A 27,108-nucleotide genomic window follows, 5' to 3' on the forward strand; every position below is an offset into this window, starting at 1 on the left:
ACGCCGGGGGTCCGGGAAGCCGGGGCTGGGCGGTGATGCCGGGGGAGAGGCAGGTTGCTGGTGGCTCCCCCCCGTTTGGTGGGAACACCCAGGAAAAGGGGTGGGAGAGCCGGAGCATCCCTTCCCCGGTCATACCCTGGGCCACTTCTGGCAGCTGAGGACTGGGGAGGGCAAACGGATTGCACATGGCGAGCTAAAATTCAACAGCGAGATGTTGACCCAAGCAGCGCCAGGGAAAGGCACTGCAGGGGACAAGCCAGATGTGGCAGCCACAGCTGGGGGCCAGGGCACCCCAATTTCCCGGCCGAGGATGGAGCGGGCGATGCTGGAGCCAGGGCGCAGGCTGGGGGACCCAGGCCAGCTGCAGAGCTGTAACCCAGCGGGATGGAGCCTGGCCACCACGAACACCGGGGCTACTAGCCAAAGCCCTGCAAGCCCGTGGCACGGAGGGGGCATCCTGCAAGAGGGACGAGGAAGGAGCCGGGGGGGTGAAACAAGAGCAGACAAATACCATCCTCTTCCTCCTGGCACCCAGGAAGGCAGCGGGAGGAGGGTTATTTGCTCAGCCAGCGGCGGGGAAGGATGGAGGGTGAGGAGAGGGAGCCGAGAGCTCTCCAACAAAAGCGACCGGGAGCGGCTTCGCAAGTGCCGACATGCCGGGGAGGTTGGGAGACGCCGTCTCGGCGCTGCCCCGGCCCTGGAGAGGGGCCCCGAGCGAGGCAGCGGCTGTAAAACAGACCCTAAAACCTTTCTCCCCACAATTCCTTCCCAAAAGCCAGGCACCCTGCTGCACCCCAAAATAAACCACAGCGGAGCCAAGTGACTGTGTCAATTTTTAACTTTTTTTTTTTTCTTAAAGATGACTTCCAATTTACATTAAGACAGTTCTAACAAATTCATTCCTTGTTCACAAAAAAAAAGAAATTATATTAAATAATTTCTGCCAATAAATAACATTTTCACCATTTTTTTTTCTCCTTTAAACATAACTAAAAAAAAAAGAGCAAGAAAAAAAAATAAAAGGAGGCAGTCTCCAGGCAACGGGCGTATGATCCTTCAGCATCGAGAACCCTAAAATCACCATCACTGCACCCAGCACACGTCCCGTGGGGCTTCAGGTCCTCCCTGGCAGAGGCCGGTGGGCCTCCGTGCATCCCTGCCACCGCACCTACCTAGGTCAGATCTGTGCCCGGGCGCCGTGACAGGCTCCCAGGCTGGCATGGGCAGCAAGAGGTTCTCCTAACGCCAAAAAAAAAAAAAAAAAAGAAAAAAAGAAAAGAAAAAAAAAAGAGGAAAAAAAAAAAAGTTTGAACTCAACCCACCACCCGACCCATTGCTGACTCCCCTCCTTGTTACATGCACCTTGCTATAACATGCAAAAAAAAAACCCAGGCTGCGAGGCCAGCCTGCGGAGGAGGCAGCTGGGCTTTCCCCCGAGGCCGGTCGTGCTCCTTGGCTTGCGTTCCCGGAGTCCTGGTTGCCAAACTCCGGGCGACAGCCGGGGAGGGAAAGGGACAGGCGGGAGCTCTGAGATGAGGGGTCTCGAGAGGTGCGTAGCTCCGAGGCGCTGGCTTTGCAGGGGAAGGGGGAAGGAGGAGGAAAGGGGGGGCAAAATCTGCGTATTTCTGGCATTTTTTATTTTGCCGCGGTGGGGATCGGGGCAGGGTGCTCCGCCGGGATGAGCGAGGGACCTCGCCAGCGGCTGCCGGCCGAGGTCTTCATCGCCCTCTTCCCCAAAAGCTGGCGGAGAGGGGATGGGGTAACCCGGCTCGGCGCTGGGGCAGGGGAAAGCTCTGCCTTCCCCGCAGCTCCTGCCGGGATGCCAGCAGGGAGAGGGTTACGCAGATGAGTGTTAATCAATCGAGGGGGTAATTAGCACCCACGCTCCCCATCGCTGCTCCTCACCCCCTCGGGAACTCGTGTCAAGGGAAGGGGGGACCAGCACCGGCGTTGCTACAGCAACGGGAGCCTGCGCTTCGCCTGGCAGTATGGCATCCATACGTGCCGGCTGCCATACGGCTCCCGGGCAGGGCTCCCTGTGCGGGGGGGGGGGGCCAAATCCAGCCATTAACTGCCTGCCTTGACAGGCACCAGCCCCTCCTGGGCCGGGATGCTGCGAAGCTGCGGCCCCACCAGCCTCAGGGATGTTTTCGGCAACACCCGGCTCCAGGGACAGGGGGGGCGTCACAGCTCCTCGCAACGTCGTCAGCCCCCCCCCCCCGCGTGCTTTGCAAGGGCAGCAAACCACGAACCACAAGGGTCAGATAGGTTGGGGGGGGGCATGGAGCTGGCAATGCCGGAGCACGAGAAGAAGGTTGGGGGACAAACCACGAGCAAAGCAAATTCCCCTCCGCAAAGGGACGGTCCCCGCTGAGCCCCCACGTGCAGGCTGCAGGGCTCGGGGCACGAGCATCCCCCCCCCCACCCCGCACCCATCCCAAAGCTCCCGACTAAAACTGCTGCTTGGGTTGAGATCCCAGCCTGGGTCAGAACAACATGCCCGAACATGCACGGGCAGCACCTTTGCACGGTTTTGCGCTCTCAGAGGAAGATACCACACATCGGCTCACTGTGTTTCAGAAAAAGATGCCGTTAAAAAACAGAAGAAATACTCACAGACAAAGGCAATTGGCCCCACGCCTCATATGGGGTTAGAGAAGCTTGCTCAAAACATCTCGCACTTTTTGCAAAGCAGTGGGCGTGTGGAAAAAAAAAAAAAAAGAAAAAAAAGAAAAAAAAAAGTGGAGGCATGCGACTCAAAAGTCTCTTGTGAAAACCCAGTGGTCTGCTCACAGATATGGTTTCCTAAATAGCTGGCATGAAATTAAGTGACACATGATTATAAGACAATTTGAAAGCTTCCTGCAAAGTTGCTGTTTTCCTCTGTCGCTGGAATGGCAGCTTAGGGCCGGAGCACAAAGGGAAGACAGCAAGATCCAGAGAAGGGGCTGGCAAATATCCCTTATTAGAGGCTAAGCCCGCTCACCTGCTGCCCTTGCTTGGAAAAAGCATAATAGACGGTTAAGTGGGAAAAGAAGTGAAATCTGGCAAGGGATTTGCTTCTGAAAGCTGCTGCTCTGACTCTGTGCAATCGCAGGCAGAAGAGGACGCGGCTCAAACGACAAGTGGGGAAGGGAAGCGACCGAACGGGAACCTCACAAAATTCTTTTTCAATACTCACTTCAGGTCAAAGTTTAAGAGAAAGAACGAGGCTCTGCTTAACAGATCCAAGCTTCAAAACCCCTGACACCACAAAGAGGGCGTCCTCTCGAAACCCTCCTGTCTCGCCAGCTCTGCACAAACACCCTTCCAAAATTTCTGCCCAGATCCACTCTGTTCTTCTACCTGCCAACCTACCGTAAAACCATCCTCCCTCCCCTGCGGCCGAGGGAGGGATACGCTTCCCAAACCAGCGGCTTTTTTACCAAAGCCGCCTTGCCACTGGCCAACAAAGCCACGTCTCTATAGAAAACGAGCAGCACCGTCAAACCGTCCTTCCCCAAATCTTTACCACAAGCTGGCGAACCCCCTCCGGCTGCCAGGAAAGGCCGATGTGCCCATGGCTCCTTTGGAGTCGGAGGAATAGCCGCTGGCTAACAAGGGGTAAGCCCAAGCAGGTGAAAGACCCCCCCCCCAAAAAGATGCATGCTGGCTTAGGGGAGAGCAGCTCGCACGCCCACCGCTCACACACTGATCAGCAAGGGCCGATTCGAGAGCCGGGCGCAGGGGAGCACGCCGCGGGCTCTGCAGTATGCGGTGGTGGTTGCGGGGGGGGTCTTTCTGCCCACAGGTAATAAATCGCCCCCTTTTTTCCTTTAAAATTCAGGCGGTGCAGATTTCCCAAAGACCTGCCGATCACTAGAGACCGGAGATAATTCCTCTGCTCTGAGTCAGAGGGATTCCCAGAGGGATTTCTGCTGCACGGGCAGCCTCAGCTGACAAACTCTGGCTGCGCCGAGTCCAAACGACCGAAGATTTGGGAAAAGCTGCAACAAGGGGCAGCGCTTCTCCCGCCTGCCTTCCCCTTCTCACAAAAAGGTTACTTTTTTGCTTGGGGCTCCACTGGAATAAAATTGAATTACTGAAGGAAAAGGTGCTGTGATTGGTATAACACACCGGAGTCCTTTAGAGCTATTCCTGAATATTTTTGAATGTCACCTTTGAAGAGGGACGGATCCCAGCCAGTTGCACCACGCCTTCCACAGAACTGGTTGCTAAAGCAGCAGATGCAGGTAGGCAAGAAGTTGAAGAAAACAACAGCAAACTCTGGGAAGAAGACAGTTGTGAAAAGAAAAACCAAACCAACCCTATCTTCAACGAAAGGACCTGCTTTTGAAAGCACAGGCTAACTTAGAATTGTACCAAAGTCAACGACCCAAGTTGCCTGGGACTGTTTTTTGTTTCTTTTAATCCCCCCACAGAGGTTTGCCTCTCGTGGAGGAGGTCAGCTGTACAGCACAACACTTCATATATGCACTAGCAGTTAGATTGGTTTCTAAATTAAAAAAAGATGGACTTTTTATATATTGAACATAAATAAAAAAATTACAAAATGGTCACCTTTCTTACAGAATGGATGCAAACTGGATTATGAACGTGCCTCCAGGTGAAGTTGGTTTCTCCCCTGCCCCCACCCCACCCCAATAATAAATAAATAAAATTCATTAAGTTTTGGATCCTTTAGTGGTGCAGATTGGGTGCCCGGACCGTTACTGGGCTTTCTTCCCTGTGCCATTCTTGTCCGCAGAGTTTGTTGAGGTTACCAAGTTCACCGGCCCGTCTGAGTGCATTGAATCTTTGCGTGGCGGCATGCGTTCGTTAATGCGATCCAGCCCCCTGGCTTCTTCGAAGCTGCGGATCTTGTGCTGCGGCGAAAACCCACGAATGGCTGCGGAGAGAAGGGCCGAGATAAAAGAGTTAGTCTGAGCTGCGGATTCCCCGGTAGGAGCCCTTTAGCACACGCCAGACACGTACAGGACAGAGTCAGGGCAACAGAAAGCACGTGTCTGGCTACGGGAACCGCGAGATGGGTCCATAGGTGATTTTTGGCATCGCCAGCTCATGCGGGTACCACAGCGCGGCTGGGAAGTTGAACTGCGCTAGGTCACAGCAGCAAAGTCAAGGATCCAGACCCGCAGCGACTCGCTCTGCTCCCTAATGGTTTCTCTTTTAATACAATTTATTAGCGGGAACTTGAAGACCAGACAAGTGCTCCATGTCCCCAAACAGTGAAATCTGAGGAAACTTTCAAAGGTGAAAAACAGGATGCTAAAAAAACCCAAAACAAACCACGAACAAAAAAGGCAAAACCAAAACAACACAAGGAAGACACCACCACAAGGTTTTAACTCCAACACAAACCACACACTGCAACACCAGGAGAGGGAAACAGCTAGTCCTCGGATCACAAACACGAGGCTTCTTGCATGACCAGGAGACGCACAGGCAGTCTCAGGAGTGATGAAATCCCACCAAGGGCAGGCGTATCTCTGTTTCATCACTACGAGGCTGAGGACATCACCCTTGCAGTGATGATACGGACCAAATGTTTAACTTCTTTGTATTACAGATAATTTAAGGAAAAAAAAAAAAAGGGGTTGTGCCAAATCTTTTTACAAGGACTTGGCTGTGTTACAAACAAACTTCCCTTGATAATCAAAAAGTTCTCTACACAGAGGTATGGCCCCATTCATCAGTAGCTGAATGGAGCTATCGAGGAGAAAACCTCCCCAGACAGTAACCTCACGAGTATGTCATTTCCACACGAACTACGGGGAGAAAAACCACTCCTCCACACTGGGACCACCTCAGCCCACCTGCGGGGAAGGCAAGGATTCCATCAGAGACGCGCAATCCGCTATTTCCTAGATGATTTTGACCAAACGTGCTGGCAGCCTTCACCCGATCGAGTTAATCCAAGGGTTGAACTCAGCCACAAGGCATCCGAGATCAGATTGCAGGACCCCAACAGCATAGTCTTGAGACACCAGAGCACAAACCGCTCCGGAGGCAGGGTGCTCTCGGAACAAAGGTATTGCACTAAGCAATAGCCTCATTAAGGCTAAAATAGACTTGAACCAGCACACTGGGTATTTTTTGCTTCCCAGCAGGGGCCCATCCTCCCCCAGTTCTGGTGATGCAAGAGTAAAAAGCTTCCATAAGGCTGATAAAGCTCTTTAAAATTAGCGCACGCACACACAGAGATGATTTGAGTCTCTCGCCGGATTCTAGCCATACCTTCCCGTGCCTCTACCGCTTCTACTGTGGCTGCAATACAGAAGAACAGTGGCATGCAAAAATGAAGACAGAAAAAAAAGAGTGACAGTGAGTGATCTAACATCATCGCTGCGAACGCAGAGCCCACAGCCTCCCAGCCCCAGTGGAGACGACCATAATCAAAACCAACTGGCAAGAGGGAAAAAAAAAGGTGACAGGAGCTTGAGAGGAAGGCTGAAAGGGGACTCCCTCGGGTTTAGCGTCTGCTGAGCACTGACACGGGGGAGTCTCCTTTCCTCACGTTTGCTGGACTCATCGCACAGATAAATCCGATGGAAGAAACAGAGAAGCAGAGAGATGGCTTTCTGCTGCATGCTCTGGAGGGCTCGGGGGTGCAGGCATCCCACTGCAAGGATGGTGATAGTCTCGGACTAAGCCGTGGGTCTCCACCTGCATATACAGTCCCAGTTTGGGGGCTCTAGGGCAGCCTGGCCACCTTCAGAAGGTAAATTATGTGGAATCCACCCTAGAGCAAAGCCCTATCAACCAGAGCCATGTAAGGGAAGTGACCCCAAGGGACGTGATGACATTCTGGAGCAGTGGGGAAGAGAAGGGCAGTTCGTTCTCCAGGGGAGGGCAGGCAGCAGCAGATACCAGGCTGCTCCGCTACCAACGCCTTGAATTATAATAACCCCCCCACCCAAAACCATAGAGGCTGATGCTTTAAATCCAGTTTGGCTTCAACTCCACCTCCTAAAAGCGTTACCAAGCAACAAGGCACCATAAAGCCAAGCAACGTCCCCCTTCCTAAATCTGCTGCAGCAGCTGTCCAAGTTTTGGTAGTCCCTGCCTCAACATCTGGGAGGAGGCACTTCCCTTGAACAGATCCCCCAACTTTTCGCCTCAAAACACCACTTTTTTTTTTTTTTTTTTTTTTGCTTTGGACACAATACAATGGTCCATGAGAGGCCACGGAGAAAGAATGGGAGCTGTGGCTGAACATCTTTGCTCCAGACTCAGTGACTTTACTCAAGCCAATTCTGCTAAGCTGTGCTGTGAAAGGTTGGCAGGAGGCTCAGGGAGGGAAGGGGCAGCCCTATGTCTCCTCTTTTTGGGGTGCAGAGGTGCCACAAAAGGGGGGCAGCCCCCTCCTCTCCCGCCTTGAGCGGGCAGGCTCCCAGCACGGCTGCCGAAGGAGCGCCTGCACCGTCACCAGGATGCTGCTGCGAGCAGACGGCGCGAAGGGACCTGCGCAAGCGGGAAGGGGCGAGAGAAGGAGGCGCGGTGGGGAAAGGAGCGCGACAAGGGCATGAAAAGAAAAGCGGGGTGCTGCTGCGGGGAGCATGGGGCGCCGGGAGCAGCAAAGGGTGGGAAGCCTGCGGCTGCGGGAGGAGGCAGCAGGAAGAGTCAGGTGAGGTTCAGCTTGTTTGTCCTGTCCTGGGGAGATGCACAAATCTCGCCTTCTTACTGGGGGGAAGCTGCCTGGTAGCCCCTTAGAGGACCCCGCGGGAGGGGAAGGTGCAGGAGAGCGTTGCAGCATGACCCCGCTCCCTGTGCTGTCAGCTACAGGGGCAAAGCTGTGGCACCACAAGCGAGCCGGTTGCTCGAGCCGAGCTGTAACAGCCGCCTTCCCACTCAGGCTCTGTTCCCATGCCTGCAGCAGAACTGGGGCGACACAAACCATTATGGTTGCTATAAAAAAAGGAAAGAAAAAAAAAAAAAAAAGCCATACTCCTCTGCAGGCAGAGAAACCCATGAGTTTGGGAGCAATACCGCATCCTCCCCACTCCCCGGAGCGGGCAGCAATATTTACACGTTTCTCACTCGTGAACTATTTAATCAAGGCAAGGCAATCCCAGAACAAGCCCTCTCTTCGGAGCCTGCAGGAAATTACCCAGCGCTGATAGGAAGGGGAAAAGCAGGCTGGTGAGATGCCAGCATTCAAAGGCTGGCGGCAGGAAAGGATTAAAACACTAGATTACAGGATTCCCTCCGGGGACACATGTTACTATGATAACTCATTCCCTGACCATCAGCCAATCTCCCCTGCCCTGCAAGTTTCAAGCACGCAGATCGCCGGCCAGGCCTGCTCTCGGCACACTAATAAGACAGACCAGTTGGCTGCTGAGGGAGGGAGCAAAGAATTTGCCAGCAAGCGCAGAAGAGAAACCTCCAAAACCAGATCAAAAGCAGGGGGCCGAGAGAAGTCTTAATACGAAACATACAGGCCTGGAAGAATCTCCTTGCTTCAACTAAATCTCAGCTTCCTCTGTTTGGGGTTCACGATTTCATAGGGTCAAAATGGGAGGGGTTTCGTTTAACGAAGGACAAACAAGCAGGCGTGTTTACCATTACATTCATATATATGCTATCACACAACAGCAGCAGATAGGTGAAGCAGAGGGTGCTTATCGTGCAGCGTTAGAAGGGAAATAAATGATAAAAATTGTCGCAGAAACATACAATAAAGCAATACACGTGTTAGGCAGGGTGCTGTTTGTTGTCTTTTTTTTCCTCGCGTTCCCCTCCTCGAGGGTACGCAGGGACGTCTTGGAAGGCTCTCCACATCCCCACCTACATTTCTGCTTTTTCCTATTTCTGAATCCTTCCTCCCCGTGGGCCTGAACCATCTCTCAGGTCCCCTGGCACCCTGCGATACGCCTACGGGAACTGATCGAACGGTTTAAGGGCCAGGTACAGAACCGCAGAGGGTGTGCAGTGTTGCAGGGAGGAGGATGGTTCGTACTCACCAGTCTGTAGGGTCTGCCTCCCCCCTGAGAGCACTCCCAGGGGCAGTGTACCTGTGGGAGTCAGGCCTTTGAGAGTCAGCACGCTCTCGCTCTCCTCTCTGCAAATAAGAGGCAACGCAACCAGTTACCGAGAGATTAACGCAACGCTCGGTTAAGTCCACGCAAGATCGTTTAGCGGTGAGCGGCGTGAAAACTGAGGTCTGCCCTGTGCTGACCACAGGCAGCGCGTGTCTGATCTGCTGGGCACCGAGCACAACCCTGCCTCGTAAATACAGGACCTCTGCTTGCTCAGCCACGACGCATCAGAGCTACAGCACAGCAAATGCATCCTGAAAGGGCTAAATATACCTAATCAGCGGCATTTCTGCTGGCAAAGGTGCCGGTGCTTGAGAAGGAGGTTTTTGAGAGTCAGACCGCCAGGCACCACCGCACAGAAAGCACCACCTCGAGCCTTTGCCATCCGCTCAGAAGCGAGAGTCTCTTCAGATTTTTCCCCAGCAGGACTCTGCCTGCCTGGTGCACTCTGACCCATGTCCCCCATTACCCAGACCTCATACGAAACTCAGACCCCAAATCACAAGCTGCTTCCTTACCGAAGAACCGAGAAGACACGTGCCATCTTCCCAATGGCTCTAATCTTATTCCTGATGATCTCTTTACGGACTGTTGTCCCACCTTAGGGAGAGAAAAAACAAAATACCCGCATGTTTAAGGCTTCCTGCTTTCCAGGCACAGGTAATGTCAATATGAAGCACCTGCCTGACTCCAGGAAAAGAAATCATGGTTTACAGATTCACAGTTACACTCTCGAGAGAACAGTGCTGAGAGGATGGCGGTGAGAAGGGCAACACCAACGAGATGACACACGGACTTAAAGGTCTAAAGAGAGTAGAACCACCAAAGGAAACGGATCGGATAGGTCTTGTTCGAAGCTCACCGGGTTTGATCACACTACACAGGATGTAACACAAATGACTCAGCCATGTAGACACAGTTTTGCAAGGCAGAACATTGACGAATCTGACTGCTGATGAACACCGCAGAACGCCGGGGCTGTGCTCGCCGCGGGGAGGAGTGTCACGCAAGCATCAGCTTTGGCATCCAACGCGCACAGTGAACGGCTGGCCGGAGCCTTGCAACTCTGCTTTGACCCCATACAAACACAAAGTGAGATATGTGAACTCCCCTTCCGCTATACAGACCGAACATGAGAGAAAAGCATGGAGGGTAACTGAAAACAAACAAAAAATCAAAGTAAAAGAGGTAACAAATACATCTCCTCTCAGCTGAGATTCCTCACATGGCCCAACTACACATTAGGACAGTACAAGCCAAACCGGAGGTCTAACATGCACCGATGGCTCAGCCATGCACTAAGTGGCTGCATTCAGAAGTCAGATAGAAACGTGACCCCGTTTCTCAAGTTCCTGGAGGAACGCAGAAGGGTTAAAAAACACACGGCGCTTATGTTAAAACTGAAAGGGGATGAAGAGACTGCCCAACTAGTCAGCTATTCAAATCCACTCCAAGGAATCTGGTGGCACAGGCAGTGAAAATTAAGCTTGTAGCAAATTCTAGCTGGGTACCTTTCTGATAGCTTGAAATGTAGTGATCTTCAGGGAGAGGAGACACCAAGAAACAAGTAGATGAAGACAGAGATAGAAGAAACAAATTTAATTTTCATGGGAGGGAGAAAGAAAAAAAAAAACCAAACCAAAAACGAAATGCAATGGGAGAAGCGGGTTAAAGTCTCAACCTGTTGACCGAAGCAGTGGCACCTTGTTGTACCACAACAGTGTTCTGCTTCTCGGCGGGACTGACTGTCCTCCACCTGACACGGATCGGTACAGGCAGCTCCCCCGGCCCCCCCCGCATGCTCACAGCCCCACGTCTGCGCCTCAGCTTCCTCTGGGTCACCCCTCGCTCTCAGGCGATCCCCCCCCATATACAAACTGCAGATCAGCTCAGCAACTGTTCTGCCCCTTTCATGCAAAGCTTAAAACCAGGGCCAAAAACCGCATTCTACTTTTCTGGGGGTGACACAAGAAGCCACTTTACAGAGGAGTTCACTGCAACAGATGAGAAGATCGGGTAGATATTTTGGTGCAGAAAATTCTGAATTGGGGGAAAAAATAACCACTTGGGAAGCAGTCTCTGTAAGGAGCAGGAAATCATTCTCCAGAGTAGCTGGCAAGAAGCGTCTGTCGCAGTGAATGTAATTTAGTTTTTCTGTGACTGAATCGCAAAAGGGTGAAAAAAACCCAAACCAACCAAGTTTCCTACCCAGAACTGCACAAGGGTTGGCCAAAAAGGAACTGAAGACCCTGGCTGGGCATCCAGCTATAAATCAAGCGCTGATGACTCTTGAGCTGGCATCACACACCTTCCCCACCTTCACCCCCCCACTGTTACCAGCTCGGTTGTAACAGCGTTTTTTTACCTTCCAATGTCTCATCACCATCTGAAATCAACTCATCATCGGAGCATATGTTGAGGATGTTAACGAGCATTTCTGTGACTGTAAGAAGCACAGACAGGAAGATTAGAGCGGCCTGGTGCGCACGCTTGGCAGACAGAGGTATTTGGAGGACGAACTGGACAAGCAAACGATTTCAAGGTCATTTGTACTCTGGAAGTGGAAACCCAAAGACACTTTTAGCTGCACACTGCTGGTACCTCGCAGCAGTACCCAGAGCAGACGACATACTTTACACCTTCTGCCGAGGAGGTGGATGCGGTCCAAGCACATCACAGATGAAACAGACGTGAGGAGCAGGGTGCCAACATTCCTGCAGAACAGCCTGGGCTCGCTGAAGGTCCCACCTCCCCACCCCGACCCTCACAACAGGCCACCTGGCTCCAAGAACATCAAATCTTGGAGGGGGGGAATTCAACCTTTGATTCCTCAAAGTCAGAAAAGCTTTAGGACTTCAGACCTTTAAGTCATGCTCCAAACATACAATGCTGGAGTGGAATTTAAACTCATCAGGAGATGTAAAAACCCTTTTGCTGAGAGATTGAGACAACGTCTTGGTCATATTTTAAGCTGCCTCACCTCCTTCAGAATGAAATAAGCCTTTAAATTGAAGTGAATGCTTCCTTTTTGGTGGGCCACAAGCCAAGAGGAGATTTTCATTCCTCTGCTGCAAACCCAAAGCAAGAGAAATGTCTCCAAATTCTGAGGTGGGGCTACACCACCCAAGATCGGCTCCATCAGCAATGCAGAAACAGCAAGAAGGGATCGTTTTATTGATAAAAGCTTTCTAAAACAGGTATCAACAATTATTTCACATGAACTTTACCCAGTAATATGCAAATCTCCTTGAACTACTTTCCAGTGCTATCTGATATTAAAGAGTTACAACACTCTCCCAACACATTTATAGCCCACGGGACAGGTTTCTAACTCTAAGGGTACTACGATCAGTTGCTGGGCAACTCGAAGCAGAAATCCAAATATCTCTTACCCTTTTCCCCTACAAAAGGCAAAGACCATGTGAAGACATCCATGAAGTTTGGAAGCCAGTACGGATGAGGGGAACAGTTGAACTGCCTGATGTTCATGACATTGTTTTCGTATTTCAGTACAGCAGCTAGGAGAGAAAAGGAAAGACAACGCGTGTCCGTAGGCGCCGTCAACTTCTGGGAGCTGTACCTGCGCTAATGAAACTTCATTATCAACACGAGGTTGCACTCAATGCAGAATCAAACTACCAGCCCTCCAAAACGAGAAGGTTTGAGCAATATTTTTCAGTTTACCCATTACGTTGTTTCACAAAAACTTATCATAATAGCCAAGGTCAATTTAACAAAGCTGTTAAAATTTATGCAAATTAGAAGCGATGAACACAGAGCCAAAGCGAGGGGTAAAAAAACCCCACAGTTGAGGAAAGTTCCCCATCATACTCGTACGGTTTTAGGGGCAGAGGGAAGTTAAAAGCTTGCCTATACTAGCAGCTTCTCTTTTATGGCAGCATTCATCAACTGTCATGTGGCTGGAAATGAAAGCATTATTCTAGGCTTTATAACTTGACAGCTAATTGCCACAGTAATACATTAAGTCTTCGAGTCAGAGAACCCAGCCACTTCCAGCTCCCCAGCTGCCGTCAGTTTAACATATAAAGCTCTTTTTCATTTCACGCACAAGAATGCGACTAGAGGAGAGGGCAGAGTGGGCAAGGCGAGGGAAGATGGAGAGGGATTTCCGAAGCGCACAAGGACAGTACTGGCATCAGAACAGCAGCAGAGCGCTGGCCTTGCCGGCCTTACCCTTGTTGTTATAGACATCTAGGTAATTTGGTGCAGAGAAGATTGTGATTAATGACGGAAAGCCTGTTGTTTGGCTCTTCCTGTACATTCGGTACCTGAAAAACAGGTCAAGTGTTAAACACACTGGGCTTGCTAAGGATAGCACGTAATGCAGACGGAACCAGCTCAGCTACTACCAGGCTGCAGCACTTACCCAGCGTCCTGGGCTTCGTGAGCTCGGATTACAGATAACAAACTATTGTTCTGCAAAAATTCACAAACTGCAGGATAACTGGAAAACAAAAAGCGAGTATACGTTAGCATGTGGCACAGGAGAACAGACAGCAGCGTGGTCTTGGTTTCAGGAACCAGCCACTTGCAGCATCCATTCAGTTTGTGGCCAGCATCCCCAAACAAGGCCAGTATGTATTACATCATTCAAAAATTAATTGCAAAGCATTCTGTTAAACAGACCCCTGGTGCCAAATCCTCCCTATCAGCCTGGCTACAGGTCTGTCAGCACAAATGCCTCTCTTTCAGACAGGAAAAGATTATTTCCTAGAGCTCCTTGTACTGTCCAATGCCTGAAAACCTCTCAGAAGGCACCTTGCCAGCTAAAAGAACCATCTCTGCTGTCAGATACCACAATTTCATTGAGCAACATATCCAAAGAGAGCTCAATATTATAGGAGGAGAAAACAAACAAGATTTTGTGCATTAGAGCCAACTGAAGGCTATTCCAGAGCCAGGTACGTTGTAAAGTTCCACAGAGTGATTTGAATAGCAATTTATCTCCCCATACACCTTCGTATAAAGGGAGACAAAAAGCTTTAGTCCATCAGAGTCCCTTAAAACACCACTTACCTGTAGAAATAGGAGCAGCCTCGGACAGTGTTGTGGGCGAAATGCTCCAGCGTTTTCTCATTGCCGTAATCCTCTGATGGATCGGACCAGAGCAGGTCACACATTGGACCAAACGCTGGAGGCTCCTTAAACCTGTCTAACTGAAAAACGTACCCAAAATCAGGACAATGCTGGTGAAAACTGCAGCAGCACATGCACACCTACGGTGTGGACATACAGAGCACAGGAGCCTCAATCTGGAACTCCATGCAGGCGTCAACCAAGCCATTAACCACACCGCTAATTGTAAGCTACGTGAAAGGACCACGGAGATTACTTACTTTCCTAATGTCATCTAGACACGTGATTTCTGGAGACAGTCCTCCGTGAACACACAGAAATTGCTGGTTTAAGAGGGCAGCAAGAGGAAGACAGTCAAATGTATCCATACACGCATCATACACTCGCTCCGAATACTTGATTCGACCTGGAAAGATGGAGAGCAGGGGGAGGAAGAGAGGGAAGAATTGAATTCATTTACACAACAAAGGCTGCTCAGGCTGAAAGCAGAGCTTTTTTTAGTTTTTTTTTTAATCTGTTTTTTTTAAGAGGGAGTCATTCATGCATCCAAATCTACATGATATAAGAAGCATTAAGCACAGCTTTGATCAGCCAAAGTGCTGATAAATAAGTTCAAGGAACCTAACTCCTAAGGTGATATGGAAGCTATGTGTATGGCCCACCAAGTCGAACTTTGCACCTGTGTATTACTGAAAATGCTGACTTACAAAATGCTTGTTGGACATGACAATAGAAAGGCTTCACAGTAATCTGGACATGGTCAAGAACATTAATCTCCTCTTCGTGTTCTTTTCTAGAACACCTGCACTAAGATTAACATGGCAAAGAGGTCAGGAGTTTGCCACAGTAATAGAAAACTTGGGATGCTAATAAATCCACCCCACCACTTTCCTACATTCCTGCTGCACCTCTAGACTCAAAGAATCTTACCCGCCTCAGCTGCTAGGCAGATTATACACCGGGAAATGCAGCAGCTGTTTAATTTGGCACAGCAATATTACACAATCGTTTCAGATAGGAATTGCCTTTTCAGCTGGACACGGGTGCTTTGAGTCAGAATTTGACCAAGATGCCTGCAGTTAAATGGATCTTCACACGGGATCTTTCAGGGCTACAAGTGATCACTATCTCCGCTGGATGCCTCACCTTAACAGAGGTGAAGAGGATGTTTCAATACACTAAGCAGAGATACCAAGGCCCTTCTGAAAGCAGCTTAGCTTTTACAGCGAGCCTCCAAGTACGTTCAGAAATCTCTCTCGACACTTCACGTTAGAATGGAGAGCAGGAGCAGAGATCGCCGCATGTCGAGCGCATGTCTTCTTGCATCTGCAGCCCCTTCGCAGGGCAGCGATATGCTAACATAGCCAGATCTTTAAGAAAGCCTCATTACTGCTATAAAACAAGTCTCTGTCTAAAGCAAAAAAGTGCATGAATGGAAAGTTTGCCTTTCCTCCAGCTTTATTTCAGAGATACTAACAGGATTTTTCAGCTGCATGCTATGATACAGGAAGTGGAAAGGTAGCATTTTCTGTTTTCCAAGGGGGGGGGGAATAAAAAACCATCACCTCTGGCTTTCTGGTTCAAATTCAGCCCAGCTCAACAGGAGCTCATCTACCACCATCTGATCACTACAGTATCCAGCAGAGAGCTGGCTGGTGTTTTCCAACGCATTTCTGAGTAAACAGATGTCATTATCTCGGTACCTATCAGCCTTACTCTGTCCAGCAGCATCCAAAGCTGAAGGGGTAAAGATTGGACTTGTGCCTTGTCCCTAACTATTTCTTGAGCTCGGGTTCTTGAGCAACTATTCCCTAATAAAGAGCTGCACGTTGTTGACGTATACCTTTTTTATTGCTTGGAGGAATCGCTGTCATCCTCAGGGGAGAGGGGTCATTCCCCGACCTTTCATCATTGCTGGTTTAAAAATATGTAAATGCTGCATGAAACTATCTTTAACTCAACTAAAATGATCTTAAAGGTAATGATTCTCCCTAGTGCAAACACTGAGGAACAAATCCTTTATTTGCTTCCAATTGTAATCACTGATCCCAGCTGCACAATCTGGAGCTGAAAGTCATTTGGCAGTAATTATACGTTGCTGGGCCTGAAAGTCAGGGAAGGGGGGTGCGTGCAACTGGCTCATCAGCGAGACAGGGAAGATGCGTTCGCGTTTCTTCCATCCATGCTCATTCTTTGTAACCAGAAGGCCAGATCAACGTGCACTCAGTACTTTACAGGACTTGTATATTTGGGTTGGTTTGTTTTTTCAGCAGGAGCTGAAAGAGGAGAAGAGCTATGTACGCAGGAAAAAAAAAGACGATGGGTTTTTACAGCTCCAGAGCTAACTGATGCCGCTCGTGGCAGGTACAAAAATTAAGACCCACACCTGGTCACAACACATTAATAGATTTAAATCCTTATACTGCTGATACTTACATTCCTGCTTAAAGGTGAAGTATTCTGTGAGGTGCCTGCACTCGTGGTTCCCTCGAAGGAGGAACAATGTTTTGGGATGATTTATCTTTAAACTCCATAAATACAGCACGCACTGCAAGAAAGGAAAGGAGGAGATGGCATGTAATAAAAACCTTTTATAGGGCACTAATCATCCGTAGACTTCACTAAGTGTTTCTGGGAAGACACCCAACAAGCTGAATTCAAAGTAGAACCCTGATAGAAACCCAGCTCCATAATCGGCAGTAGATCTTATCTTGGCCAACTTCACCAGTGGGGGAAAGCCACACTGAGCATTTCTCTATATTAGGCCTGAGTTGGAGAAGTGACAAATGAGATCGCATTCAACTGAAACCAGCTCTGGGCTGGGTGGGGGCAGGTTTTTTTTCTCCCTTCCAGCAGAAACCAAAGCAAAAAGCACCCATTTTCAGAGCAGCAAAGCAAAACCAGCTGCGCAGCGAGATGTGCGCTCCAGATGTCCCACTGCAATCGAAACCAGAGACCATCAAGCATAACAGACAGCCATCTTGACAGACAATTTTATCAAGTGCATTAAACATCAGAAAAATTAAACTTGATCTTCCCCACTGTCTTCCTCCCCCGCCCTCTGTTTTTCTGCTTACACTACAGTCATGTGAAGTTCAAGTTCAAAACAGGAAAAGCCTAGCCAAAACCCAAGCTTAGTAAACCCTTCTAGCTTTGAAGAGGGCTTTCCGCATCCCCTATCTGAGCAGCAGCACCTGTAAAAAGATCGCCTTTGATGAGGCACAGACCAAAGTCAAACTGAAACAATCATTTTCAGCAGGCTCCCACAAATATTTCACGGTGGCTTTCCAAAGAGGCTACGTGAAGAAGGGAAGGGCTGGGAAGCAAGCATGCTCACCCTTCTGTGCTATACGTTGTCGAGCTGACAGCTAAATCAGCTGGTATCTCGTATGGGGAAACGTTATCACATTTCTCTTGTTGATTTTGAGTGCTGGAAGGACAACCCATAATGACAGCAAGCTTGAAGATCTGGATTAAAGTCTCTAATAAGAGCTTACCCTTTAGGCTGACATGCTACAGAAACGACACACACTTTGAGAACATGAACCATGAAGTCTGTCAACAGTTTTACACTTAAAAACATTGCTGATCTGGCGCACAGATCTCCGGGAACCAGCTGTTGTGGCACGGAAACAACCTCCAGAACCAAAAAAACCCCAGTTTCAAGTTAGTTTCCAGTACAGACACCTTAGATATCGTGGTATTTAAGAACTGAACCTGCAAGGTAAGCTCTACGTTAGTCATTGCAGCTACATGCAGGGATCCCTAAAACCTCAAGGAGCTGTAAAGCACCCGTCTGTGTCCAACTCAGAGTTCAAGCCCGCAGAAAAAGACTGGATAGCAAATTCTGAATTTTAAAACTGAACAGAAACAGTGCCAGTGGCAGGTAATTTAAGCTGTGGTTAAGGCTAGCAAAAATAATGGTTTATTGCATCTGTTAACAGGAGGAATGTTCCAAACAAAACCATTTATAATTATTCTCTGATTTAAAGCTTTAACCTCCTGTGTTTGCAACCTGAATGACATTTTTCTGGGCTAGCATGAGAACTGAAAAGTGAAAGTCACTATAAATGAACGAAGCGACTTGCTAAGGACTGGAAAAAGCAACCAGCCCTGGCATCACCGGTTCAAAGCAAAGCAAGAAAGTAGAGACACGCCATCAATCAAGAGGAGGATTTGGGACGTAAGAAGGTCAGCAACTTGCAGAAGAGATATTTAAAAATACATTTGAAGTGTTTTAAAGTAAACCAGAAGTGGACAGAGTCACTCGGCACCACAATTCTTCCTAGACACGCAGCAAGCAAACCACAGATGTTGAGAGCAAACGTCTGTGCTATCGCTGTGGTGCCCCACGGTTTGTAGCTGTTTCACAAGGACCTGGGGGCTGCCAGGTACTCGTGGGGTAACGATGAGTAAAGGACATTCAGCAGCCCTTGCCAGCTCCAGAGGGGCTGGAACGAGGAGCAAGGGAGGTTTCTACACTCGCATGCCTCAGATGCTTCCTGGTGTTTTGTACAAGATCCTTTTCCCAGACTTTGAAGGCACCGTGCCCAGGAATTGATTACTGCGCGTTTACATTAGCCTAGTAGCAGCTCAAGACAATTATGGCTTACTAGGCTTAAACAATCTACTTCTCTCCTTATTCTGGCTATTGGTTCAAAGCCCAAAGCTGAGTGTTCATGCCCATGCCCCCCTTTGGTGCCCCCCCCTTTCGCTCGCAAGGGGAAAGCTCAGCAGGTCACAGTGGGGGAGCCGCAAGAGAAATTGCAACCTGCAACCCATGACAAATGCAAGAGGGGCTGCCTGGAGCAGACACAGAAGAAACAGCTCGGCAAAATTCCTGCATCCCGATCACGAATCTACCTTCGCTCATGCCTTACAACATTGACTGGATCTCTTTAATAATATTCTGACTAAAACAGTGCATTCAACTGTACATGCAATTCTGTAATTAGACAACAGTCCTGTGTCCCATTGTAACTGGGTTTGAAAAAGTAGTCTGGCAAAGGTGTATGCCATTATCACGCCATCTTTACTGACAAATCTACTCTTTCCATAGATTCTATTTTTGGTCATAATAATTGTTTCACTTTATAATTTAATAAAACAATTCTATCTGTTGTATTCTGTCAGTTCTGGCTTCACGGACCAGGATGGTGCCTCATCGACTAACATGGGCACAGACCTCTCTTGCGTAAGGAGATGGAACTAAAAGCTTAAAGCACTTTGAAGGAAGCATCTTTCCCACTTGCAGACTGACGAGAGAGTCCTTCATCTGTCTGATCAGCATCTCCAAATGGAGGTGTTCAGCCCAATTTCCATGCTGCCTGTCAGCCCCATCACTATAACGTGTGAGTCCGTGGCCGGTTAGTCTCGCTGTTGCAGCGGGCTTTGCGGCACCGACTGAAAGCAGACGCTTTGCAGAGTCCTCTTCCGCTAGACATCAGCTTTCACACAGTTGCTTCCCTCCCCTCTCCCCCAACAACTCTTTAAAAAAAAAAAAAAAGCCCCTAACCAAACCACACTTCATGGCCTCATTATGCTTACTGGGAATGAACGTTTTTAAATGAGAATTTCCCTAAGCCAGAGGCCCAGAAATAATTTGTTGAAGACATCCAGCTGAGCTGATGAACAGAGGCTTTCGGGGTTTTTAAAGGTTTTGTCTGAGCCACAAACTGCTCCTTTTACCTTGACAACCAAGTACTCACAGCAATGGGGAAAGCTTGCAAGGGTTGTTTGGGCTGCTAACAAGCAACACGGTTTGCCTTAACACCTCTTTGGCCCCCAGTTTTGCATCTTGTTTCCTGATTGCCTGCATCAGGATGCAATTATACAATTACCTCCTATTTCATTCAGTTAAAAGGTCATGATTATCAGCTGCTCTGGGCAGGCACTCGATAATATCCCCACCCAGCGCATGGATGCACAAGTTTGTGCGGTGACTCATGAAAGCCTGATGATGCTGGCGCTCTCCACCTTCCCAGTGGTGAAAACACAAGGAAACCTGGATAGCTCTCCATCACCTGAGCCTCTGGGATAAAGCAATCACAACTCCAAACCCAAAACATTTACAGATCAGCCATCCCTGCACTTCAGAGGCCAGCTGCTACAGCTTTGCATTTTATAGAAGTCTTTAAAAATATATATAATGCAAAGATACCCATTCGGTGCCGTTAACTCTTTGCTTGTAGCGATCCTCCACACCAGCAGCAAACCTCCTGTTGTTTCACTATAGAAACCAGTTTCTGCACACCCAGGTGGGAATCTCTTAAAACACATCGGCTGCACTTTGCAGTAGGTGGAAAGAAGAGGCACACATCAATAGGAACAAGGGAATCAAGCCTTCTAGATTCTGCTTTATCAGTGACATTTGGATCAGCCCCCGCATGTACTAATCAAAGCCCACCCTGATTCGTGAAAGATCAATGCTAGTTCTGTGGGGTAACGGAGCACTCGGTGGCTTTCCCTCTGCAGACAGGGGGGAAAAAGGGAAGGAGGAGGGTCAAGAGCAGCATGAAAGAAGAACTTTGTGCTCAGAACCGATGAAGACTGATTGTCCCAAGGCTCTCAAGCCCAAAAACACCAGGCTGCCTGGCACAGGCCCTGGGTCAGAGCATCAGGCCACAACAGAGACCTGGTGAGGTTTACCTGTAATTTTCAGACCCTCCTCCTCAAAAAAATAAAACTCTTCTTTCCACCACCTCTGTTCTCCAAGACGGACTCATTGTCCATCCCCCTGGAATTCTTCCCTACTATCATGGCATGGAGGGATGAGGGCACCAATCTGGGAGTAAAATCCCCATGTCAGCTCAACCACAGGGTAAGAGCAAAGAGTGGGAGAAGCACTTCACCACCCAGGATCTGTAAAATTGGTGCACAGACACAGGGTACAACAACTCTCCTTTGAAGGTTTCTTGGTTAATACAAAAAAAAAAAAAAAATCCGCATCTTATCTCAGGAGGAGTTGCTGTGCTATAATATAATCTCTTTTCCAGGTAAAAATACTGCAAACTCAATTTACACAAGCCAAGCCATTTAAACGAGAGGTCAGATGCTCTTCCCCTTCCTCCCTAGGGGTTACGAGGCTCCTCCTGCCAGCACCACCAGAAATCGCAACTCCACCTTTCCAACATCCATCCCCGCTACCCCGGAAACTGCTCATCGTCACACCTTGGCTCAGCGTCACTATTTAGGAACACACGAAGCGCAAGGCTGGAAATAAGCCAGAACGCTGCTAAAGCACAAGCTGTCGGCGGTGCCCTCCTAAATCCTCTGCAGAATCTTCCAAAGAAGCACTTGCATTAACCGCCTTCATCGCTGTCCGTGAGAGTTCCTCCCCAAAATTTAACTGAGAAAGACTCCTCTGCAGACCCAATGGCTCAGCTATTCCTGCTGAATACTGCACACTGTGGCGTGCACCTTCCCTCTTCGAAGGGAAACCACTTACTCTGTTATTCCAGACCAGTTTCGCCACCTTTCATGTCCCCGTTTCCCTGAACAACCCCCATTATGCTGCCTCCAACTGAAATAAGCTCTCCTTTTCCACCAGGCTCTGCCTTTGCGAAACCAGAAGGCTGCAATCCCTTGGGGTTTGCGGCATTTGCTAATAGCTCTCCCATCCTGCCTGCTCTGACGCTCCCAGGTCTTCAGTGAGCCAGCAGCAACCATGGGGACCCATCGATTACTTTGCCCTTTAAGACCAAAAACTCGCAGTTACCCAATACTTGGTCGGCGACATCCCACAGAGCTGCAAAATCCTAACACAATGCCAGATGTTCGGCTGATGTCTGTAAGGTGACAGCGTTATTGCGACAAGGCAGATTGTCACACGGGCACAGCATGGCCAGATACGCAATTAAATGCCTCTGCACTAAGCTCCTGGGTCACAGCGAGACGTACAACAGCCCAGGTGATTTATTGCTCCTTTCTCCTGACCCTGTCTCTGGCTTTGCAAGGTTGATGCTTTCAGGGGGACGGTAGGGAAGCAGTGACTCAGTAGTGTAGCGCTTTCTTTTCCCTGCTAAGCTGAATCCTGCAAGTTTTTAAACATTTGCTTCCCACTGCCTGGTAGGATCCTGTTGCCTGCAACATACAATCAACTCTCCCTCTTGTTCCCCTGACTGACAGCTACAAGTGATATTAAAACTCGAGTTCAGAGCTAGAGTTTAGTCATTAACCCCACCGCTGCTGTTTAACTCAGTCACTGGGTGAGGACCCAATTCAAAATCGTGACATTTGGACATCGCTTTTCTGCCATAAATCATGCCCTAAGTTACCTACGACATGTTCTTTTCCTTGCACGCAAAACTAGGCTAGAGAATGAAATCCAGCATAAGATTGCTAGTTTAGTTCAACCCTTTTGGTTAGTTTAGTACTAGCACCCCCAGGCTCAACTGTATTTGTCACCTCTATACTGAAGTAGCCTCTGTCCACGTAGTCTCCCAGGAAGAGGTAGCGGGTGTTATTGGGTGATCCTCCAACTTCAAACAACTTCATCAGGTCAAAAAACTGCCCATGAATGTCACCGCACACTAGGGGAGGAAGAACAGCACAAAAGAGGGACAGAATTACATGCTAAGAAAAGAAAGGTCATGACAGCAACAACGAGCATAGCATGGCTGTGCACTGACCCAAGCCACCCCTGCTTTACATCCAGCTTCTGCAGAGATGTACTCGATCTACACCAGCAAAATCCTCTCTTCTGAGAGTTCAGGCAATTTAAAAACCTTGCTGATGGAAGGAACACAGCAGAAATCCTGCTTTTCTGAGCCGCTCGTGTTTCCTAGATGGCTCTTATTTAGAACTCCAGCCGCAGAAAGCTCTCTGACCTGTGATGGGAGCCTCCACTTCAATCATTGTCTTCTCATGCCTAAGGATGGCAGCCCCATCGTTGATGATCTTCAGCGCCGCATCCTCTTCCAGGCGCCCTTCCTTTACCAAGTGGCTCTTCAAGACGTCAAGCCTAGGCTTCCCATCCTCAAACACCTCCTTCAGAGTGAGCCGCTGCGTGGGAGGAAATGGGACAGCTGGAAATGGAAGCGAAGAAGTTAGCAACATGTCTCTTTTCGGGGGGGAAAAAAAGAATTACAGTCTTTTCAGCAGGAGGCTTTCGTTCCAAGCCTCAAGACGAGCATACACTCAGAAACATACTTTCACTGAAATTATGCTCTCAAATACTGAAAGAAGAAAAGCTATGCTGCCAGAGCAACTGAATACACCCCTCAGCATGTTTAAAAAGCCACCGTATGCAGACTAAATGCCATATGCATCCCCGGAAAATGCAGGCACCAAAGCTGTCTCCTAGTTCGGTGGGGATAGTTGTCATCATAATGTTGCACTAAAACAGGACAGCATGCAAATATCAGCAAAAGCAGGAGAAAAACACACCGGTTCCCAGGCCCTAGCAATTAAGGTAGGAGGACCAATATGTAAAATTCTTGCTTATCAGGAAACCACATATACCCGTAAAGCAGAAGCTGCCTTTACCAGGCAACAGCCTTGCACCTTCCAGTATGGGCCACTTCAAAAAGCTTAACCCCAAGCTTAGTAATTGGTAAATCTTGATGGAATCCAACATTTAAGGTAAGGCAAGGCCTCAACTATTTGCAACCCGTTCCCTGGTTTTTAACTCTAGATAGAAAAACACCCCATCAAAAGCCACTGTTGTTATTATTTTCGTGTTAGGCAAATGTATTATTTGTGAGAAGGTGATGTCTAGCAGAAAGGACGCATATAAAACAAAAATAATAGTTACAAGTGAGAACCACCTGACCTCCTCATCTACCTTCTCCTAGGCCTGGCTAATTTAAAAAAGAAAAAGATGGGGAACACATGACACCCGCATAGTATTTAAAGGCTATATAGTGTCTTGATTTAAAATAAATCCCAGGAAGGAGGCCTGGATGTTTGAGAAAAAGAGAAAAACTGGAAGTAAAACCCTGTCAAAGACCCCCAAATGCATGGCCCAGCTGCTGGCGGCTCCCGCGCACCACCGAGCAATTTGCATCTTATCACGGCGATGGTCTCAGGTCCCCGGACTCCATTTCCTTCTCAAAACATCTCGAATAACCAGCATCTCCTCAGTCCTCTGGGTTCAGCCCTTTCAACACCCTCCTTGGGCACAGCAGGACCAAAACGGTTATGACCAAGCCCTGCCGAGGGAGCGATCCTGCGGTACGGACAAGGAGATGCTGGGATGGGGTTTGCTTTGGGGTGCTCCCTGGGGTGTGGTATGGGTGAGAAGGAGACGCTGGGATGGAGTTTGCTTTGGGGTGCTCCCTGGGTGTTGCACACTCACGTGGCGCGCACAGCCCCAAGAAGAGCCTCTTACCCCAGCATGGGTACCGCAGGGAGCTGCCGCTCACCCTCCCAGCCTTAGGGACAGGGCAAAAGTCTCAGAGGCACCGCTGTCCGTAAGTCCTCAGGCAGCCGGACAGACCGTCTGATCTCTGCTGGGCATCCCCCAGACTACCCTAAAATCTGGAAGGCAAATGGGCCTTTTACAGCCATTTTAACGATTCCGGTGCCAGCCTGCTTCTGAGTAAGCAGTACCTCCAACACACGCCGCGTGTAACGAAACCCACTCACTAGATAATGTACCATCGCTTCCACATCTCCCGCTTCTGATGCGATCATGTCATGTGGTGAAAGACAGATTTGCACTTAACTGTAATCCAGCTAGAGAAGAAAAATATCTGATATGCAAATTAAGTTGATGTCCTTACCCTTCGCCTAGTAAAGACATCCCATATGCTAAAGTATGTTGGATTTAACAGGCAAAAGGATAGTGCTGGTCAAATAATACAGTGACTAACAGTAATGCAACCGATCTCTTTTAAATGCAAATAGAGCAGCTATTTAGTTTGGAAACCCAGGGGGCAGAGAGAAAAAGCAGAAAGGCAGCGCAAGAGATTCGTTGCAGCCGAACATCAATTTTCAAATAATGTGAAAAATGTAGGACAGAACAAGAGTGGATATAATGAAAGAGGAGCTGGTGTCTGCAATAAGGTGGCCCTCTTTCATCGGTCGCTTTGGAAGTTTCGCTCTGCTGGGTACTTGCTAAGTGCCCTGCATGCCTTGAACGGTCCAGGGCACACACAGCGCTTTCCCCACGGAGCTGCCAATTAAAGAGGTTTAAGCAAGACCCCTGCTTATACCGACACAGGCTGGACAACGTTTTTTTACTACATATATAGCTCATCTCTACAGCCAAAATAAAAAAAAAAAAAAAAAAAAAAAGACCCCTCTGGTTACTGATGAAAAACTTGACATATTGCAGAATTTCACTTTTTTTTTTCCCCTCCGCACTGTCTGGATCTGCGTGAGGATGGCAGCATTTGTGCTGCAGGAGGAGGCAGAAGGAAGCTGCAGGTAGAAATACAAATAGGTTCAGCTGGAACAAGGGAAGCCAAAAGAAGTTGGGTGCAAACGTGGGCACGGGACTCGGAGCGAAGGGCAAGGGAGGCTTTGGGACTCCCTGCCGCTAAGCGACTGGAAAATGATTTGTAAGTACTTCTGCAAACCGGGCCGTTGTCCTAGCATCTGCCATCTGACTCCAAAGGAAGCGAGAGAGTGCTTGAAGGTCAAATGATTTATAAGGAAGAGAAGAGAGAAATAAAATAGGAACCGTTCAGCTCCATATTCCCCCTCGTCCCGGGCCTTCGAACGTGGCCACTGACTCCAGAGCCACCCTAACAAAGTAAAAGGCCCACAGAAGTCAGGACAGAAAGCTTAGTGGAGATGGCATGCAACCACAAGAGCCCGTCACACAATTCAGAAGAGATCCATGAAAAGCTCCTGGCATGGTCTGCTTTGCCTTTTCTTGGTAGCCCTAGCGAGTGCAGTTATGCAAGATAAAACATGAGGCTACGCCGATGCGAGCAGCCAAGAACTTTTATGTAAGTTCCCTCGCTGGCTTTGCACGGCTCCACTCCCACAAGAAGCTGGGCACGATAAGGAACCGGCTTCTCCTCTGCCGTCCCTGTCTGCCAGCCAAGCTGCAGCCAGCACGGAGTGCAGGGAGAAAAACCTGTTCCAGACATGCCAGAGACCCCAGCACCATCCTGGGGATGTACACACACATCGCCTGTTTTCTACTTGCTATGCTTCCTGCTAACCCCCCCCCAAACCCAAGATTTTTCAATTCTCCATACAGTGCTGGAGTAGACACTCGTGCTGCAGTGCACCCAGAGCTGTTGAGCACTTCGAAAGCTTCGTGGGGGCTGCTCGAGCAAACCCTCCACACTGCAGAGAGGCACGAGAAGCATGCACTGGAGCCCGAGCACTGGCAAGCCCAAAACCCCAGCGATGCCCGTTTCCCCCCATGCAGCAGGGGATGAGAAGGAGTACTTAAGTAATTAGCGTTGTCAAAGCAAGTAATCCTGTTAGCCAGCATAACTTGTGTAAGGGCTTTAGCCAACTTGGTGCAATCGGTTATCTGACGCACAAATATCCACTTTTCTAAAGATCTGAATTTTATCTTTATTAACGGTCAATTCTGTTGGAGGAGGGTGCAGAGGAAGGGGGCTCCTGCAGCCAGCCTGACCTGAAGCCTGGTGTGGAGCTGAAACCTCGCATCCCCCGGGGCACTGAGCAGAGTGGAAGAGTCTTGTCTACTTCCTGCTCCTATCTGCAAAATGGGGAAATAACTCCTTATCTCACAAAAAAACGCAGTGGCTTAACGACAGAGTGCCCAAGCAGCAAGATGATACAGTGTGCTAAGCTGATCCTCAGAGCCAGCTCCTTCTGTATACTGCCCACAGACAGGAATTAACAAAAATGATGGATAAAACATTCACAACATTGCGACAGCAAGCGCCATGATCTTCATGCCATCTTCCCTTTGTATACAAATCTATGTGCTGCACCTAGTCTTGTTTAAATAGTGAAATCTTTAGGTCTGGGACTTATAATTTTGCAAGGGCATCAAAACACACTCTGCGGATTGCTCCTGCGAAAAGACTACAATTCC

The 27,108-nt window shown here is 49.0% G+C and overlaps 1 protein-coding gene across 4 annotated transcripts in view; it reads right to left on the reverse strand.

The window, feature by feature from the left end:
• Positions 1-820: 820 nt before the first annotated feature.
• Positions 821-27,108, reverse strand: part of PPP3CC (protein phosphatase 3 catalytic subunit gamma) — a 37,840-nt gene continuing 11,552 nt past the window's right edge. The window contains exons 2-15 of one of the 4 annotated variants that reach the window (XM_054804594.1): positions 22,967-23,164; positions 22,545-22,669; positions 16,575-16,686; positions 14,399-14,544; positions 14,079-14,218; positions 13,429-13,506; positions 13,236-13,330; positions 12,434-12,559; positions 11,407-11,484; positions 10,553-10,579; positions 9,560-9,641; positions 8,967-9,064; positions 6,238-6,267; positions 821-4,888 (exon numbers count right to left, since the gene is read on the reverse strand). In XM_054804594.1, coding sequence (XP_054660569.1) covers positions 4,710-4,888; positions 6,238-6,267; positions 8,967-9,064; positions 9,560-9,641; positions 10,553-10,579; positions 11,407-11,484; positions 12,434-12,559; positions 13,236-13,330; positions 13,429-13,506; positions 14,079-14,218; positions 14,399-14,544; positions 16,575-16,686; positions 22,545-22,669; positions 22,967-23,164 — 1,514 coding nt within the window. In that variant the 3' untranslated portion in view covers positions 821-4,709. The remainder of the gene's footprint in view (positions 4,889-6,237; positions 6,268-8,966; positions 9,065-9,559; positions 9,642-10,552; positions 10,580-11,406; positions 11,485-12,433; positions 12,560-13,235; positions 13,331-13,428; positions 13,507-14,078; positions 14,219-14,398; positions 14,545-16,574; positions 16,687-22,544; positions 22,670-22,966; positions 23,165-27,108) is intronic. The other 3 variants (XM_054804595.1, XM_054804596.1, XM_054804597.1) reach the window with 3 other exon arrangements.

The sequence above is a fragment of the Grus americana genome, chromosome 26, assembly GCF_028858705.1.
Source record: "Grus americana isolate bGruAme1 chromosome 26, bGruAme1.mat, whole genome shotgun sequence".
Lineage (NCBI taxonomy): Eukaryota > Metazoa > Chordata > Aves > Gruiformes > Gruidae > Grus > Grus americana.